The following is a 17,980-nucleotide window of genomic DNA, read 5'->3' as shown; positions in this document are numbered from 1 at the left end:
CTGACCTTTCTCTTCCTCAATGGCTAAGGCAGTATCTGATTCACACTGAAATTGTGAGTATGGATTTGACCCAATAGTGTTATACAGGAAGGAATTGAGAGCTAGGAAAGTCTGCCATGTGTTGTGACATAAACGCCCATTGAAAACAGTGCCAAGATTGATCAGTGTGATCGAGAAGTTGTGGGAACCCACAGAAAGATTAGCCTTTAGCTTGACTCAAAAGTGGATAAAATGTATTATAGTGGGCATAGTGGTGACTACTTCCATTTTATATTGATACCATAAATACACGTGTGGCTTTAAGTTCCTTGACTGCGTAACTGTCACAATAAAGGGTTCAACAGGCTTTACATTTTGATCAGATTTGATACTAGAACGCTCGTCTGACTGTTTCCAGGAGCATAATTTGATTCATAAACTTGTAGATCTGTTATTTTTGGCAAGCGACGCGATCATACTTTTTGCACACACATATGTTCTGGTTATGTTTCACCATTAATGTCTACATAAGTGACATTTTGAGATGGGAAAATACTTTTAACAAAAGGCAAGAGCTTTTTCCAATAGAAAATAATAAATAGTTTTTACTTTTGAAATCTCCCATCGCTTCAAAATGCTGCTTATATGGCACCTACAATACTTTCAGCACTTTGTGACTGATGCACCATAGTACTTGCACCCTTTTTCAGTCACTTGGATTTGAAAACCATGTGATGGTGATGGCTTGAAATTTTATTTGATTAGCTTGTCAATGTGAATGGAAAAGTTGAATAAACATACTGGCCAAAGCCACCATTTTCCACCATTTGTCTGGTGTTAATTTGCTACAGGTCAGGAAATTAAACAATTAATTGAAATCTTTTTAATTTATTATAAAATATACTCGATAATTTACTAAAAAAAATCTATTAGCGATCGATACCTATTTTGGGCATGTCATTATAGGCAAACATTTTCAAAACATTTCAAAAATAGTCATAGTCAAATAGAATAGTCAAGTTCTTGTGAGCATGTAGGTCAGCTATTTTCACAACTTTTGCATGACAATGTTGTGCCATGAAGTATAAAATGGAGCTTAAGTGGTTAATCGATTTTGTTGATGTATAAAATCTTTAAAAAATGTGCTTAATTATTTGATTGATCGAAAAGGAATGGAATAATCACCAAGAAAATAATCGATAGTTGCTGATCATCGATGCCACAGTCAGTATTGGAATGCTACTTCGGATCTATCTTTCTTTCTTTTTACTTAGACACATTACCCCTCCCAAATAGCCCAGGAAATAACCAACATCATCAATATTAATCAGTTCTTCTCAGACAAAAAACGATCTACCCCTCATATCTTATCTAGAGAGTGGCAAGTACTTCTATAAAACTACTTTGTTCCTTTTAATGAAGAAATTATTTTTGTAGGGGATCTGAACTTTCCTTGTGGACATTTATTTGTTTCTTCCTTCATGCTTATTCCACTATACTTACAAAGAAATGTTTAACTTTTTCCTCCCAATACATTTCCCTGTGCTCATTGCCTACTACTACATGTACTCATTAAATTAGCATTCTAAGCAAGAAAACGTTGTTTTCCTTCTCTTGAAAAGAAAATCGTGCACAAGCTCTTATCGTTGCCAGCATATTCAGCTTGGTCAGCACGCCATTGCTACCAAGAAAGATGGGAGCAGCATGCAGCCCACCCGCCAGCATCCCTTAGCCATATAAGGGATATGTTCAAAATCACTCGAGTCAGGGGAGATTCTTATCTGCTAAAATATCTTCTTTGTCTGCCATGGGTGAATGTAATTTCAGCATTCAATAGTGAATGGTCCATTTTGGCCAAGTTTCTTCTTATATGAACACTTTCATAGACCTAAAACTAAACATAAAATGAGAGCGCACTGTTTCTCGGCAGAATTTAAACCATATCTAGCCTTAACAAATACACTACGAGTTGTCTTCTACTAATAACAAGTTATAGAAATGCAGTACTCGAAGGCTGGCCAACACACAAATGCATTATTTAATATTAACTGAACACAGGCCAATGTGTCGTGAGGTTAAGATTGTTAAAGCAGCAAAACTGACCACCAGACTTCTTTGCAGTTTGGACTTCAAACAGAGCTTTCACATTCTGATTCAAGCATGCGGTTTGCCATTCAAAACAGTGCTTTATTATGTGAAAGTATTTTTTTTAAAAGTCATGACAAAGCTTCAACGTTCAAAAGAAGGCAAAAGACAGACATAAGTCCTCTCAATACATCCTGATTATCTGTATGGTGCTAGGCCAGGCTGGGTTTCTGAAATGTTTTTCTATTTGAACACACAGATTTTCTCTGATGTACAAATTTGAGAAAAGCACACCACCAAACTTTGTTTAGTAAGCAACCTGAAAAAGCCCTATTTTTTTCTTGCAATAATCATTATTGTAATTGTAATTTCAGTTAGCCTATGTATTATTATTTTCAACAATAATATACCGTCAAAATGTATTATTACGTGAATGGGGCACAGATGTTTTCTGGCTCTCATGGTCTTTGACAGTGGGTTCATACAGGCTTCAGGTGTGTGTGTGTGTGTGTGTGTGTGTGTGTGTGTTATGGAGACCCTGGGTGGTGAAAAAAATGATGGAAGTGGGAAGTAGGGGTGCAACTGCAACAGTTAATAAAATGATTAATTTCCAAAAATGCTACAAATGGCAGATTTACATGGTCACAAGGTGTCCCTGTAGTGGCTTAAATGGTTAATCTATGGACTAATCGACATAATAAAACCCTAACCCTAACCCAAAAAAAAATAAAAAATGTGTTTCTCGATTATTCAACTAATCGAAAACATACTCGATAGAATAATAGCTAAGAAGATGGTCAAAAAGTGACATATTTGTATGTGTGTCATTACATGTTTGTTTAAGATGAGTAGAATATGAGATATTATAGATGACACTTGCTTACATACTGCTGGAAGTTATGTGTCTTTTAGGGTGTGAGGAAAAGGTGGCTATTTGTTTTGGGCTATGGACCACAAAAATCCTGTGGGGAACAAGCCAACTACCCAGGACATGCACTTTGTGCACAAGTCTCTAGTGTGTTGATGACTCTTGTGGTCCAGTAAAGTGGATGAAGGTGCAGCACATTGCCAGTGGCTGCTGTGCTATTGTAGCTAACATGCTGCCTCTGGCTGTCATTGGCCCACACCAGACTATTCTGGGCATGCGTTGCTAGGCTGATTCACTCAAAAGTAGATACTTTTAATAAAAAACTTACATCAGTGGTGTAAACTTACATCAGTGGTGTGATTGTGATGGAGGTGTGATTAGTGTCACATCTCTGTGAAAAGAAAAATACACAGCTTGACTAAATGTGGTAGTGTAAGAGCATGATTAGTCAATAAAGTCAAGTTGGTTATGGATGTTACATTCATCATTTTGAACTAGTTGAGAAGAACAATAGATTATTGGATGTTATATTTGCTCATACAAGAAATGCTGGTGTGGAATACTCGCCAGACTGTGCGAACAATGTCCGACATATAAAATAAAAGCACGGTATAATACTAGTAGGTAAATGTTATAATACACAGTAATAGACTGTAAAATGTGAACATTTTAAATAGCCATGTAGATGTGCGAAAACAAAATACTGCATCAATATACACAAACATTGCTGTGTAGAGAGTAAACATAGACTATCATAATATATACAATTTGAAATTACATCTTCCCTGGGTTACTCAGGATTATAACTACTGTATAATACTATGTGTTCTCTATTGGTAAGTGAGTATTTACATGTTAGAGACAGTTGGATTCATGGCCCACCATAAAGATGGGAATTGAAATTGACCGATAACCTCCATTGCAAATGTCATTCTTCTGATGGTGTTCAGCTCACTGTGATCCTGCCACGGTAATCGTCCTGATATTGACGAACGGCCTGTATTTCATGTGGAACAACTGCCTTCTGTCTCCGCCTAACTTAATGTTGCTGAATTGCTGAGGCAGTGTGTGTGTGTGTGTGTGGGGGTGTGTTTTTGTTTAGTGTATCTATCCCTCACTCTCTCTCCCACACTCTTCTGTCTCACTTCCGAAGATGAGGCAGGCAGACTTCACCACATCCGACCTGATAAAGACTTGGTGTTCACAAACATGACAGCTGCTTTGGCTCATATTGCACAATGTTACCTCCCTTAACCTGAACCGCCTAGAGCATTCTGAGGTAGAGCCACACCAAGAAGAATCTCAGGGTCTTAATCACTCCCTGGCCCTAAAATCGTGGATTTCAAACATGGGGTTTGGGTCCCTCCCTAGGCCTAAGGCCAGTTTATAAAAAATCTCATGGGTGATGTGAGACTGCTGAGAAGTCGACAAAAGACCATTTTCCCGTTAATGGCTTTATTTTTAGATATTGTGTTTGTTTGTTTTCTCCCAAGTTATAAAAACATTACAACACTTACCTGAGTAATTGAGTCAGTGTTGGCTAAACATTATTGTGGTGAAGTCATGGATGCTTGAATTTCATTTGTAAATCATTCCTTTCTCCAGGGACTATTTTTGGCTAAACCTTTGAAATGGACTGATGCTTTAAAATGCAACAATAACGTGTGTCTGTGTGTGGTGTTTGTGTTCAGAAAACCTGTTGTTCAGAGTCATCAAATTCTACCTGGTTTCAGTAACCAAATAGCAAGGTTTTCAGTGACTCAACTTGTACTGTAATTGTACTGTAAAGTTTATGAAAATAATTGAGATCATAAATATCAGTTATACTCTTCAACAACTGGGAAGAGGTTGGAAGGAGGTTAACATGTTTTTACTTATTGTACATGCATAATGATCTTTGTCTGCACTACCTGCTCGCTGCCTATTTCACTGGCTAGTTATGTTGTTTAGCTTTAGATGGATGCCAATTTTGTTGTCTACTTCTTATCCTAGATACTATGTTGGATATCATTCTTAGCGCTCCAATTCCTCAACCACTTACTGTGCAATTTGACTATGGAAAATGACTAAACAAATGTGAATGATTAACACTACTTAAAAAGAGTGTATCCCAACTGGAAATTGTCTTACTGTAAGATCTGTGGCAATCTGTAGCCTACTGTTATTATTAGACATAATACAATTAGACACTTTTAAAATTTACGATTTAGCCCAATTTACACAATTTAAAACGTGAAACATTTCAGACTTTCCTTGTTGAGATTCAAGCAACCCAGTTATCTGATCTCTGATGAAATGCATATTTACAGGACCGTGCGTGGATCTAGGAGGGATTTGTGATAAATTTGAATGCCCCCATTACCATTAAATAGTCTACATCCCATCCTATGGGATGAATTGAACTCACCTGAGCTGTCTCTCTCCCCATGTCTGATAGGGTAAGGTACACTTGGAGATGAAGCTGAATGAAGTGATCACAGAGAACGGCTCAGTGTGTCAACAGCTAGTAGTCCGGTGAGTATGTAGTTTTGTGGTTGCATATAAGGTGCTTCCTTTGCTAATTACTTATAAAGGGTTATTGTATTACCAGGCTTGCAATATTACAGTGTTGTTTTAAGCCTTGATATTGCCATGGTATCATACAAGCCAACATTATTTCCCAACCTTGGATCCGAGCCCCTCTGGGAGGGCTGCAATGACACAGAAGTGTCTTGCATTCTATTTAGATCTCATCCTGTCAGAAAGGAGACAACTGGTAGGCCTCACAGGTCATGGGATTGTACACATAGAGACGTTATCATGGTTAGCTCTTTCTCCATCCCCCACTGGAATTAGCAAGGTTGTTTTACTTTGCCACACAGGATTACTACCTCTGTTGCATACACTCTCAATATCCTGTGTCCCCTGTGTGTGGGTTGCACAGCGCTTGGTCTGCATGCTTGGCCCAGAGTGTGACCATTTGGTTGTACTTGACAACAGTTTTTTTTCCCTTTCCCTATTTTTTACGGCCAGAATAAAAACATAATACAGAGGAAGTACCAGAGACCCAAACAGAAACTAGCTTTGATATGACAAATGGCGGAGGTGTGTGGTTGTATTGTAAACCGTGTGAGGAAACACAACATTGTAGACATCAACAGCAATTTTGTAAGTACAAGACCCTAATGCTTGCAGCATACTACAAACACAAACTCTATATGACGGATAGAGTGAACAATGGCTCCTATCCTGTACTAGGAGGTTGTCTTGTTGTCACAAGAGGAGACGGAAGATAATTCTGTTTAAAACCTTTTTTTATAGTATCACAAAAGACCTGCCATGTATGGTGAAATATTATATATTGTGGTGTGTGTACAGTATATACTCAATGCCACGGCAATATATACTTGTAATAATAAATATATATTACAAATGATCAGTCTGACATTTGCAGTTGCCCATAGTTGGATAAGCTGGTTCTAATGTGTTTATTACTTACTCATATAGCCTTATTTAGTCTCAAAGGCAACTAGGCAAGGAGAAATGAGCATATCAACACAGCAACTGTGGCGGCCAGCCGGCCACATTTTGACATGCATTCTTTCAAGTTCTGCCCCGAGGTCGCTCACAGTGACGGTTCAGCTCCTGATTGCACATTTGCTTTTACTGACTGCTGTCATGTCAGCCCTTGGAATGATCGGTTTTCACCGCATGGTGTTATCAGATATCGCCCTACTTGTCCTTTTATCACCCCCTCACACAGGGCAAATGAGGCTCGCTACGAGATCATGTAGAATATCGCAGAAACATGCATATCGTGAATGACGTCTATACCGTCCCACTGATACGGCTTCTTATAGGCCATGTGCATGCATGTGGATTGCAATGCACGTGTGCACTTTGTTTTAGCGCTAGCTTAGGAAGTGTGTGTGTGTGTGTGTGTCATTGAGATCATGTCAGTTACATTTTATTCAGTTATTTTGCATCTCCATTCATACTTGGAGAGCAGGGTAATGAGGAGGAAGTGATGGCATCTCAACAGGAAGCTAGCGCTCTTCACTCAGCCACCACTGTGGTTTACTGATGCATTCACTGTCACTGTATATCTCTCACTTCAACTGTCACCTGCTCGTCGTCCGCATTTCCCATATGTGCATACCAAGGGCCGTGCTATGAGCTTGTAGATCTGCTTTTTTGCTTTTTTTTTTAATCGAGTAAATGTGTTCAAATCTTTGAATATATATATATATATATATATATATATATATATATATATATATATATATATATATATATATATATATATATATATATATATATATATATATATATATATATATATATATATATATATATATATATAAAAAAATTTAAGCGAATTTGTTTTACTCAAATCTTTGATTCTGGGGGTCCCTGGAACAAAATATTTTGAGATGGGGGTCCGCGGCCAAATACATATAATTTTGGGGCTCCTTGACATGAAAAAGGTTTGAGAACCACTGATATATCAACATAAGTTTTTTTCTAAAAAAAACTGTTAGGATTTAGAAGACATTTGTAGAATCCCCAGAAGTAAAGATTTGAGTTACAAATGTTCACATTCAAGGATTTGCACACATTTTCACGATTCTTAAAAAATAGCAGATCTACAAGCTTGTAGCGCAGCACTCGTGCCGCGCTTTGAGCTTGAATGTCTGCTATTTTTGAATAGCCAAAGAAATCTATAAAATGACACAGATGCGTCCCCCGGTCTTAATGGGTTAATTAACTCAGTTTTATGATGATTTTTTTAAATGATTGAGTTATACACCCAACACTCTTCTACAGCATAGCCACACATGGCAGTGCTGACTAAATCAAAGGCATCCATTTTGTGAAATGCACAAATGCTCCTCTTGATGCTCAGTTCACTGTATGAGGACAGGAGTGTGAGAGATGCGCTCTACAGAGAATGCTATCGCCATGACACCCAGGCAAATGATACACAAACATCCTGCCATTTGCTATTCCTTGTCTCTGACCTCACTATTAGTGAGAGGATGGGCTTATTATGATTCTCCGGTGGCTTCACTTTAATCAGCCATATCCTGTTCAAGGTGCCTACAGTGGTTTGTTGTTACCTGAAACACTGAGTGAGCTCCCTGTTGGCGAAGGAACCGCCGGGTGGAAGACACAAACTGAAAGCAACTGTTGCTTTCAGTTCACTAGGGAAAGCAACTGTTGCTCACAAATCCAACTTTTGGTTTGGATATTTTTGTATTAGAAGGTGCCTTTACAATCCATTTAAGACAGCAGTAAAGAGCATGGTTTAAAAAAAAGAAAGGTGTTGTATCTATTAATTATATATTCTATCCTTTCCCTGTCTCCCCCACCTCACAGGATAATTGAATGTCAGGGTTTGCCTTTGATAAGTGGGCAGAACTGTGACCCCTACGCCACCGTATCACTCGTTGGACCTGCCAGGTAACTTTTGGTGTTGCCAATGCTTACCCGCCTTAAAACAAAGTGAACTGATTCTACTTGTTTATTCTTGTGTGTGGGACCAGGAAGTCAAGAGACCCATGCTACTGACTAGTTTGCATTCATTGATCTGATTTTAGAGTTTCAGTTTGGAAGTGATTTACTACCTGTACCTGCAAGGGGCAGGTGATCTAAATTGTTAACTATACTAAGAGGAGACTGCAGGACAATTTCCTCCAAAAGGGATAAATAAATAGGGGTTATTGAACAAGAGTGTGAAAACTAGTGCCATGTGACTCGTTGGCTGCATCTCTGGTCCTTTTAAATTATATATTGCGTTCGTCTGTCGGTTATGTAAAGAAAGAAAGGACATGTACAGTATATGAAGGTAGATATGTTGAGAGCTTGTAGATTTGATTTGAGCACTCAAACTCACTGACAGATACTGTACATTAGTGATGCGCGGCCAATCCGTTACCCGCAGGTCCCGTGGGTCAACCCGCGGGGCGGGCGGACGAGTCAAGATTTCAGAGGCAATTATGCGGGCTGCGGGTGTAGTGGGTCGGCACCACTCTCTCACGCAAAAATAAAATAAAAAAATCACATGCTCTTGTTTTGTCTTTATTCCTAATAAGAATAATAACAATAAAAATATGCATGCTTGAGCAAAAATAACTGATCTACAAGCTGACAATGTGTCGCATCGCGACGTGTTATTGGCTTGTAGATCTGTTAATTTTGACGAACGACACCGTCGTGCGATGGAGTATTAAGTTAAGGTATAGAACTGCAACTCATAGACTGTGCACTCGCTGTATTACGATCTTTCTGAAAAGTTATATCTTGGAGACAATGGAATTCTTCACGGTGTATTATAGTCCGATCGCACACCACTAAGACACAGTCACAGTGAGTGAATATTTTATCGTTGGGTGTGATATGAACTCAGCCCAATGACATTTTCCAAGTGCAAAACATAAAATATCACGCTTGGGCATTTGGGGATGATACAAAATCCTCCCGACTGTGTCCCAAGGAGGATTTTTTTTATTATCATCCCCAAATGCCCAAGCTTGAGCATTACTTTAGGAGTCACCGTACAGAACTTCTTCATAAAGGAGGCCAATGTCCTTAGACAGCTATGTTATGTATTGGATATGGCAAAGGGACGGTACACACACAGGCAGACAATAGTTCTATAGCTTGACGGGAAATAAATACGTATTCCACCTTGTTTCCACAGGTCAGACCAGAAGAAAACAAAAGTAAAGAAGAAAACCAGCAACCCACTTTTTGAGGAAACCTTCTTCTTTGAGGTACATTCAAGTATCTCTGTTTCTTTGTCTGAATACTAGTACATATTTAACTGTAATGGACTGGGTTGATAGAATTGATTAAAACTAAACTTATGTTAAACATGTTCTCCATCCTAAGGTCACACGGTCCAGCAGCTACTCAAAAAAGTCACATTTTCAAGTGGAAGAGGAGGACATTGAGAAACTAGAGATCAAGTATGTTTTCCACCAATGCAAAACTCCTTGTTTTCATGTCCATACCTTTTTATTTATTATTTGTCCTCCTTCACCCCTCTCTTTCACTGGCTGGCTGGCTTGACAGTTGACACTGTCACGAGTTTAAAGTTCAAATGGTGAATGTCATATGTTCTTCCTTAACTCATAGAGAGCGTTGTTTTGTTTTTTTTGGTTAAGGATTTGTGAGGCTTGTCTCTTAGATCCTCCCCTCAAGGTGGACTCATAGCTTACTGGGTAAGGCTAGACAGGGTTAAAGGTAAACACCCATGCATGGCTTTGAGGTTTGGATTTGAGTTGGTTTCATTGCACGACTTTTGCAGTGTATTGGCTTTTATACCTAAAGCAGGTAAGGCCAATTAACTCGGGAGTCTTTTATTTGTAATCGTATTTTACGTTTTGTTGTGTGTGTGCATTGATATTTGGTTATTTGGTCATGCTGTACAGAGCTACAAAATTACATTCCAGCAGATGCGGTTTGAAACAATGTTACTGCAATTTGATGTACTACATTCATATTGTAATTGTCTCATTCTCTACATTCTGCAGAGTTGATTTGTGGAACAATGGGAATCTGGCTCAGGATGTGTTTCTCGGAGAGACACGGGTATCTGTCAAGATCTTGCGAAATGACCACATCCATAAGGCCTGGTAAGGACCATATTAAAAGAACCTCTCTGTTCCTCTCTGTCTCCCCTTTCGTGTGTTCGAGTGTGTGTTTTCTGTTAAATAATCATATTGAATTGGTTTTAATGAAATTTTACCTCATGACCAAAGCGTATGTTGTAGGCCAAAATGCTAAATACCAATAGGCTGTTTTCTTATGTTTAGCACACAGAAATGCTTTCACATATACTGCTGAGTTTGCCTAAATGATGTAATCTGCTGCCATATGACAGGAATATGCTAATATTAGGAGTTAACGGTGTGCAATCAAACTGAGATCGCCATTATACACAATCCGATCCTCAACAGGAGGAGGAGAGGGCTCCTGGCAAGACTTTGGTCAACCAACCTACATGGGCGGGTGAACGGGGTGCTAGTGTACCGTAGGTCTAAATCACTTGCAGTGTGTGGCATGATTAAAAGATGGACAGACAGACAACTTCAACATTAATATTAAATAGATAGTCATTACTTGGAGGACAGTCTGGAGCCGTGTTGAACTCCCCTTAGGTGCCATAACATTAAAAAAATGTGTGTGGGGGGAAATTAGAGCAAAAACTCCATATTATACTGGGGACATGTATCCATTCATCCATCCAAGACACTTCTCCCTCCTGGCTTGCAATTTGTGGAATAAACTTCCAATTTCAGTCAGAACTGCAGACTCAATCAAAACTTTCAGACTTCAGGCTCCCCTCCCACCCCTTAGCACTTCATTGTCTCCGCCAGGCCGAAAGGCATGGCGGGAGAGTATGTTTTACCCTCCGTCCGTCCGTCCGTCCGTCCGTGTGTGTGTCCGTGTGTCCTGTCTGTGTGTTAGCAGCTCATCTCCGGCACCGTTGGCCCGATCGCTGCGAAACTGTGCACACACACTCCCTGGATGCCAATTCAGAACCTCTGCCTCAAATCTTTCACATGGGCCTGTTATAGCGCCACCTGGAGGCCGATTTGTGCAAAACCCATTTTTTATATTACTCCTACAGATTTTATCCAAACGTCATGCAAATCGGTACACAGTATCTCTATAATCATGTGATCAACATGGATCTGTCTGATTTCCCATATTCCATCCTCATTGGCTAAGGTTGGCTTCCAAAATTTGCAGGATTGGTCCGTTTTAAACAAAATGCCTCAAATTATGAACGCAGCTTGCGATTTCCGTGAAATTTCACAAACACATTCCCAAGGAAGAAATGCCACCCTTTTTTCACATTGGCCTGTTATAGCGCCACCAGCAGGTCTAATTTAGCAAAACACATTTTTGGAACAAAATGCCTCAAATCATGAATGCAGTGTCCGATTGCCGTGAACAACCTAAGAATAAATGGCACCCTTTTCACATTGGCCTATTATAGCGCCACCAGGAGGCCACAATAACGTACCTGACCTGGCGGAGACCTGTGCTCCGAGGAGCACTTTTTCTAGTTCTCCTTGTATCCCTTCTTGTGATACCTTACCATGGCAATATATCTCAGCTACTTGTTCTTGCCGGAAGGAGACCTGCGCTCTGAGGAGCGCACTTTTTTAGTTTGTTTGTTTTTTCTCTTATCACAAATGTTACGAATGGGATTTAGATAGTAAGTATGTAGCTTAGACAGATGCTAGGGTCATTCTTTACCTGATAACCATGTTTCTTTGAGGAACTGCGTAGTTCTCTGCTCTCTATTTATGTGACTATTTACCTTGTGTATTGAATAGAGCTCATGTTTACTCATGTAGATAAATTACCAGCCTGGCAGATTTTTTTTTACTGGCCAAAAATTATAAATAGCAGTAAGCGGCCACACCACTTTAAACAATCTCTTTAGACAGAATCACAAACTGACAGCAGAAGCAATTTCTTCAATTCAATAAGTGTCTTCATAATTTACAAGCCCAAGATGTAATTTACATGCTGTTGGTAGTTGTCACTGTAGAGTAGACTGATGATCCCTTAATTTTAGAAGCGCTGGTTACTGTTAAACAACCCAAATCTGTGTTTATCACACAGACTACAAACTGCCACTCTCACGTCACAATCCCTTCGCCTTCCTCTTAGATCCAGCCGTGCTAGATCAGACCTGCACACTTCAACGGTTTTGTCTACATCTGTCTTTGTCCTACATTGTCCTTTCAGTACAACTGGAAAAAAAATCATGGCATCACAGCATAATCCCATAATAAAGATTCTGCCATCATATTTAATCTCTACTAGATTTACCCTCGCTGGCAAGTGTGACAGCAATTGGTAATAATACAGTAGTGTTCGGAATGTGTTCCTGTTAACTCTAAATCTATTCTTGCCTGTTGCTTCCTTTTCATGTTCTGACTGCTTTGATCACTGTGTCCTACTATTGGTGTTATGTAAACTGCATGTGCACGCGCGTGTGTGTGTGTGTGTGTGTGTGTGTGTGTGTGTGCATAAGCGTGTGTCCATCCACCCAAGGAGTTGAGATGATATGAGATAGTGCAAGATGGCGATCTGTCTTTTTTTTTTTACATGAGGTCTGTGAGTTTGCTGTGTGGGCAGCAGTTTGCATAGCGACAGCACCTCATGTCCTGTCTGTTGAGGTTGAAGAGCTTCACAGGAACATAGCACACACAGCTTCATAAGATCAGTAGTGGCTATCCATTGTGTGTGTGTGTGTGTGTGTGTGTGTGTGTGCGCGCTGTGTGCCACGATTGCAGATGGAGCAGCCTCTTTGGAGCTCTTGAAGCACTGCAGAGTAGAGCTCTTCACAGGTCCAGAAAAAAACGACCGGGACCGAAATGGACCTGTGAAATCAAACCGGATTCCGACCCGTTCAGAGATTTCCTTTTCAAATAACAAAACCAAACCCGAGTGGACCGTGACAATTTCGTCCGATTCCGACCCGTTCCGACTTGATTTATTTTTTACGGACCCAGACCCTAATTGTAACGGTGAAATATGTTCCGAAACCCGATTTATTTCTGAGATTTTACAGACCCGACCCTGCAGACACTCCTTCAAAAAAGCGCATATGAGTACATTTACTCAAGGACTGTACTAATAGCCGATCTACAAGCTCACACTGCGTTGCGTCGTTCGTTGCATAATGAGTACTTTCTACTTTTGTAAGTACATTTTGATACCAATACTTTTGCACTTTTACTCAAGTAAATTTTGAGTTATGGACTTTTACTTGTAACAGACTATTTCTACATTGCAGTATTGATACTTTTACTTAAATAAAGAAAAAAACGAAAGAAATTGAGTACTCCTTCCACCACTGGTGCGCATGCATTGCGTAGCTCATCTTTTTTGAGCTACCAGCCTAAAACATCACGCAAGTTGCACAGCCATTCAGGTCGCTGCTGCACTAAACCTTACCCCAGGTCAGTCTAAAACATCACACACAAGTTAAACAGCACTTCATTGCGTTTCTCTCCTGATTAGTGCAGCCGCGCACACACATAGTAGGCATACTACGGGTCTTCTCAGATCCACTCGGGTATTACACATAATGATAGACAGACCCGATTTCCGAGGTAATACTGACCGATTCCGACCCACCCCCGAGTGATTATGATAAAACACGGATCCGACCGGTACGGGTCTCGGGTCTTGTCGGGTATTTTCGGAATCGGGGGGGCCCGCGAAGAGCTCTACTGCAGAGTTGAGTTTCAACTCCCCATCAAACAATGTTGTGTGAACTAATGTACTCTACCTGTTCCTCTGCATTCCCAGTGGAGATTCCTCTCCCTTTGCATTTTCTCATTTAATGATTTTTGTGTTGCACTGATCACATCTAAACATCAGTCTTTGGAGAGCCTGGTTACAAGACGAACAACACTGGGTTCATGCTCCTTTATTACTTAATGGCCCACATTTGTTTGAGTCGTTTGTTTTTGTTCATTGCACTATTCTCTCACAGCACAGTATCCATCATAAGTCTTGCTTTGAGACGATCGGAGATCTCCATCCACTGATATGTCTGATGACATCTTAATTTAGTGTAGAAAACGATTTGGAGATTTTATAATGAGTACGTCAGTATCCAGAACAACCTTCATCCTTGGGCCTTGGGGGTTTCAGATTACAAGGTCCATATGTCATCATTTCTCACTTCAGAGTGCACTGACTTATTGTTTTGTCTACCATAGGTATCTCCTCCAGCCCAAAGGGAATGGGAACAAGTCCAAATCAGATGATCTGGGGTCCCTGCGTCTCAATGTGACCTATACAGAGGACACAGTGCTGCCATCTGCCTGCTACACTCCACTCTGCAACCTGCTGCTCAAGGCCCCAGATGTCAAGGTAATAAGCTAGCAACAAGTAGCTGCACCATAATTATATTAGTTTTGTTAAGATAATAATTATAATAATACATGTTATAACACCTTTCTTAACAATGTTAATTAAACAGAGAAGCAACCGGTGTGAGTAAGACGGCAACATACAATCAACGGCAATTATTAACAGCACAATTATAGTCCCAGAAACCTGTAGGAAAATTAAATGGTATAATGAAGCTGTTTGGGAATATTAAAGTAGTTCACCCAAAAAATGACCTATTTTCTATCAATTACACACCCCATGAAGCCTTGAATTCATGGCCATTTTGGGTTTTTTGTCGCATTCCTAAACCAATCATTTGATTACCGTCTCCTACCGGCTAATGTATCCGGTAGGAGACACAAAGGAGACTCTTTGTGTCTCCTACCGGAAATGCACACGGTTATCAAATTATTGGCTTAGGAATGCGACAAAAACAAAACAATCGCCATGAATTCAAGGCTTCATGGGGTGTGTAATTGATAAGTAATTTTTTGGGTGAACTATTCCTTTAATACCATCATGATGAGAATTAGTTTTGGTATTTCTCTTTGGCTGTTACTCATTTCTACATTTCACAATCTAACAACTTTCTTTCCTTTGCGTCCTCTCTCACTCACTCCATCGCTCTCTGTGTCATAAGCCCATTTCGGCGTCAGCAGCACACATCTTGGGGGACATCTGTAGGGAGCGGTACGAGGCTGTGCTGCCAGTGGTCAGACTGCTGCTCCACCACAACCGTCTTGTGCCCTTTGTCTCTGCTGTTGCTGCCCTGGAGCTGGAGAACACGCAGTGAGTTCAAACATGCATGCACTTGTACACAGTGTTATGGGCACACATACACACCAAGTACCCAGTGGCACGTTTACATGCACATACCTGCATGAAACACGCGAGTATAATTGTCTTGCAATCAGGGCTCTACTAACTTTTTTTCACCATCTTCCTGAAACGTCCCGAAATACAATCTAAGACGTTTTTCTATGTGATCATTAGTTAAAAACATTAAGGGTAACTTTTAACATAAATAAAACATCACACAAACAATTAGATGATCATTATAAAACAAGGGTAGGTACCCACACAAAAACATGCAGTAATCCTGGTCGCTATACCGCCTCCCCCTTGATAGCCGGGGCGCCTGATGGAGGGGAAAGGAACTGGTTGGAATAATGTGTTCCTTCCACACGCTACGTCCTACCGGGGAAGCTCCCCCCTGTCAGGTGATAATAATAATAATAATAATAATAAACTTTATTTATAAAGCGCTTTTCAAAACATGGTTACAAAGTGCTTTACAGTGGCAGTCAAATACAGTACACCAAGAACATATTTGGTGTTGACGGTGAGGCAATTCAGTTTAAAAACAGATGGTAGGATAAACATCCATAAAATCATTACAGCCATATAATGAAGGCTAGTTAGCTCTCATGCATTGAAGGAGGTATGAGCTCGGCTCTGGGCTCCCTAGGCTGGCAGGAGGAGTATAGCACCCAGGATCACTTAGACAATTGGCACTGGGTGAAAAAGGGTTGCAAAATCGTGGGATAAAAATGTAAGGAAAAAACAGTATAGGAGCATTTATTCACTGACAAATGGCCTAAACTGTGCATACAGTGTCTGTCTCGACCACACGCAACCGATCCTACGCACCTACTCGGACTCTCTTTCGACCACACACAACCATACACATCTGAAGTACTCAGGCTCTCTCTCTCTATCAGACACAAGCTATGCACTTTCTTGGACTGGCCATCAGGAGTCCACCGGCGTCGTTCATTTTAACGTTCGCAGGTTTTGGATTTAGTTTTTTTACTTGCCTCCACAATCCGTCCTAGAATTTAATTACGTCTCCCCAATCCTACTTTTATTGGCACTGGAGGGCAAGTTTGTGTTTGGTGCTACACTGTGTTGGTGTGAAGCCTTGTTTATACTAGTCCATGAGCCAGACAAGATTTCATTATCGAAAGAGTGGGCAAAACCATACCTATATTAAATTGTTCATAGGGTCAATACGAGTAAATAAATATATGATAACCTCTCCACAGGAGCAGCTTTTTCATGGTTATCACACATTTTGTTATTTTCCCCATACGTACAAGACAGGTGAAAAAATGACAAAATTTAAAAAGGAGTTATCATAATGAAACTTCCTGAGTTGATTACTTACATGAAGACAATGATTTATCGTATTACAAGTTTTCTGAAATTGTATATTTAAATATGCAAATTAGGCATTTAGTCCATGAGCCAGAGCCCCAAAATTGAGCCCGATATTGAATATTCCCTCGTTAAAAACCTTTGACTCCAACATCTTAACAAAATGAAATAAGTATGTTGACTCTGGCTTTGTCCAATGTTCCAATGTTGATTCTGGAAAGTTATGCAAATGTGGGCATATTTTCCTAATGCCTACTTTGCATATTTAAATATACAATTACAGTTTCAACTTTCAACTTGTAATACGATAAATCATTGTCTTCATGTAAGTGCTTTACAGTGGCAGTCAAATACAGTACACCAAGAACATATTTGGTGTTGACGGTGAGGCAATTCAGTTTAAAAACAGATGGTAGGATAAACATCCATAAAATCATTACAGCCATATAATGAAGGCTAGTTAGCTCTCATGCATTGAAGGAGGTATGAGCTCGGCTCTGGGCTCCCTAGGCTGGCAGGGGGAGTATAGCACCCAGGATCACTTAGACAATTGGCACTGGGTGAAAAAGGGTTGCAAAATCGTGGGATAAAAATGTAAGGAAAAAACAGTATAGGAGCATTTATTCACTGACAAATGGCCTAAACTGTGCATACAGTGTCTGTCTCGACCACACGCAACCGATCCTACGCACCTACTCGGACTCTCTTTCGACCACACACAACCATACACATCTGAAGTACTCAGGCTCTCTCTCTCTATCAGACACAAGCTATGCACTTTCTTGGACTGGCCATCAGGAGTCCACCGGCGTCGTTCATTTTAACGTTCGCAGGTTTTGGATTTAGTTTTTTTACTTGCCTCCACAATCCGTCCTAGAATTTAATTACGTCTCCCCAATCCTACTTTTATTGGCACTGGAGGGCTGGGAGGTCCTTCACCTAGAGCCCTGATTGCAATAGTTGCAAATATTATTTTGA

At 40.1% G+C, this 17,980-nt stretch overlaps 1 protein-coding gene across 3 annotated transcripts in view; it reads left to right on the top strand.

The window, feature by feature from the left end:
* Window positions 1-17,980, top strand: part of rasa2 (RAS p21 protein activator 2) — a 49,171-nt gene that overhangs the window by 16,903 nt on the left and 14,288 nt on the right. For all 3 annotated transcript variants that reach the window (XR_013933198.1, XM_080428856.1, XM_080428857.1), the window contains exons 5-11: window positions 5,370-5,446; window positions 8,291-8,374; window positions 9,615-9,687; window positions 9,806-9,882; window positions 10,450-10,551; window positions 14,671-14,824; window positions 15,486-15,634. Coding sequence is in view for 2 of the 3 variants with exons in the window: in XM_080428856.1 (XP_080284982.1) it covers window positions 5,370-5,446; window positions 8,291-8,374; window positions 9,615-9,687; window positions 9,806-9,882; window positions 10,450-10,551; window positions 14,671-14,824; window positions 15,486-15,634 (716 nt within the window). In the remaining variant the exon portion in view is untranslated. The remainder of the gene's footprint in view (window positions 1-5,369; window positions 5,447-8,290; window positions 8,375-9,614; window positions 9,688-9,805; window positions 9,883-10,449; window positions 10,552-14,670; window positions 14,825-15,485; window positions 15,635-17,980) is intronic.

The sequence above is a fragment of the Gymnoscopelus braueri genome, assembly GCF_963280865.1.
Source record: "Gymnoscopelus braueri genome assembly, chromosome: 5".
NCBI classification, from domain to species: Eukaryota; Metazoa; Chordata; class Actinopteri; order Myctophiformes; family Myctophidae; genus Gymnoscopelus; species Gymnoscopelus braueri.
The sequence above is the reverse complement of the archived record's forward strand: the minus strand, read 5'-3'. Positions and strand labels throughout refer to the sequence as shown.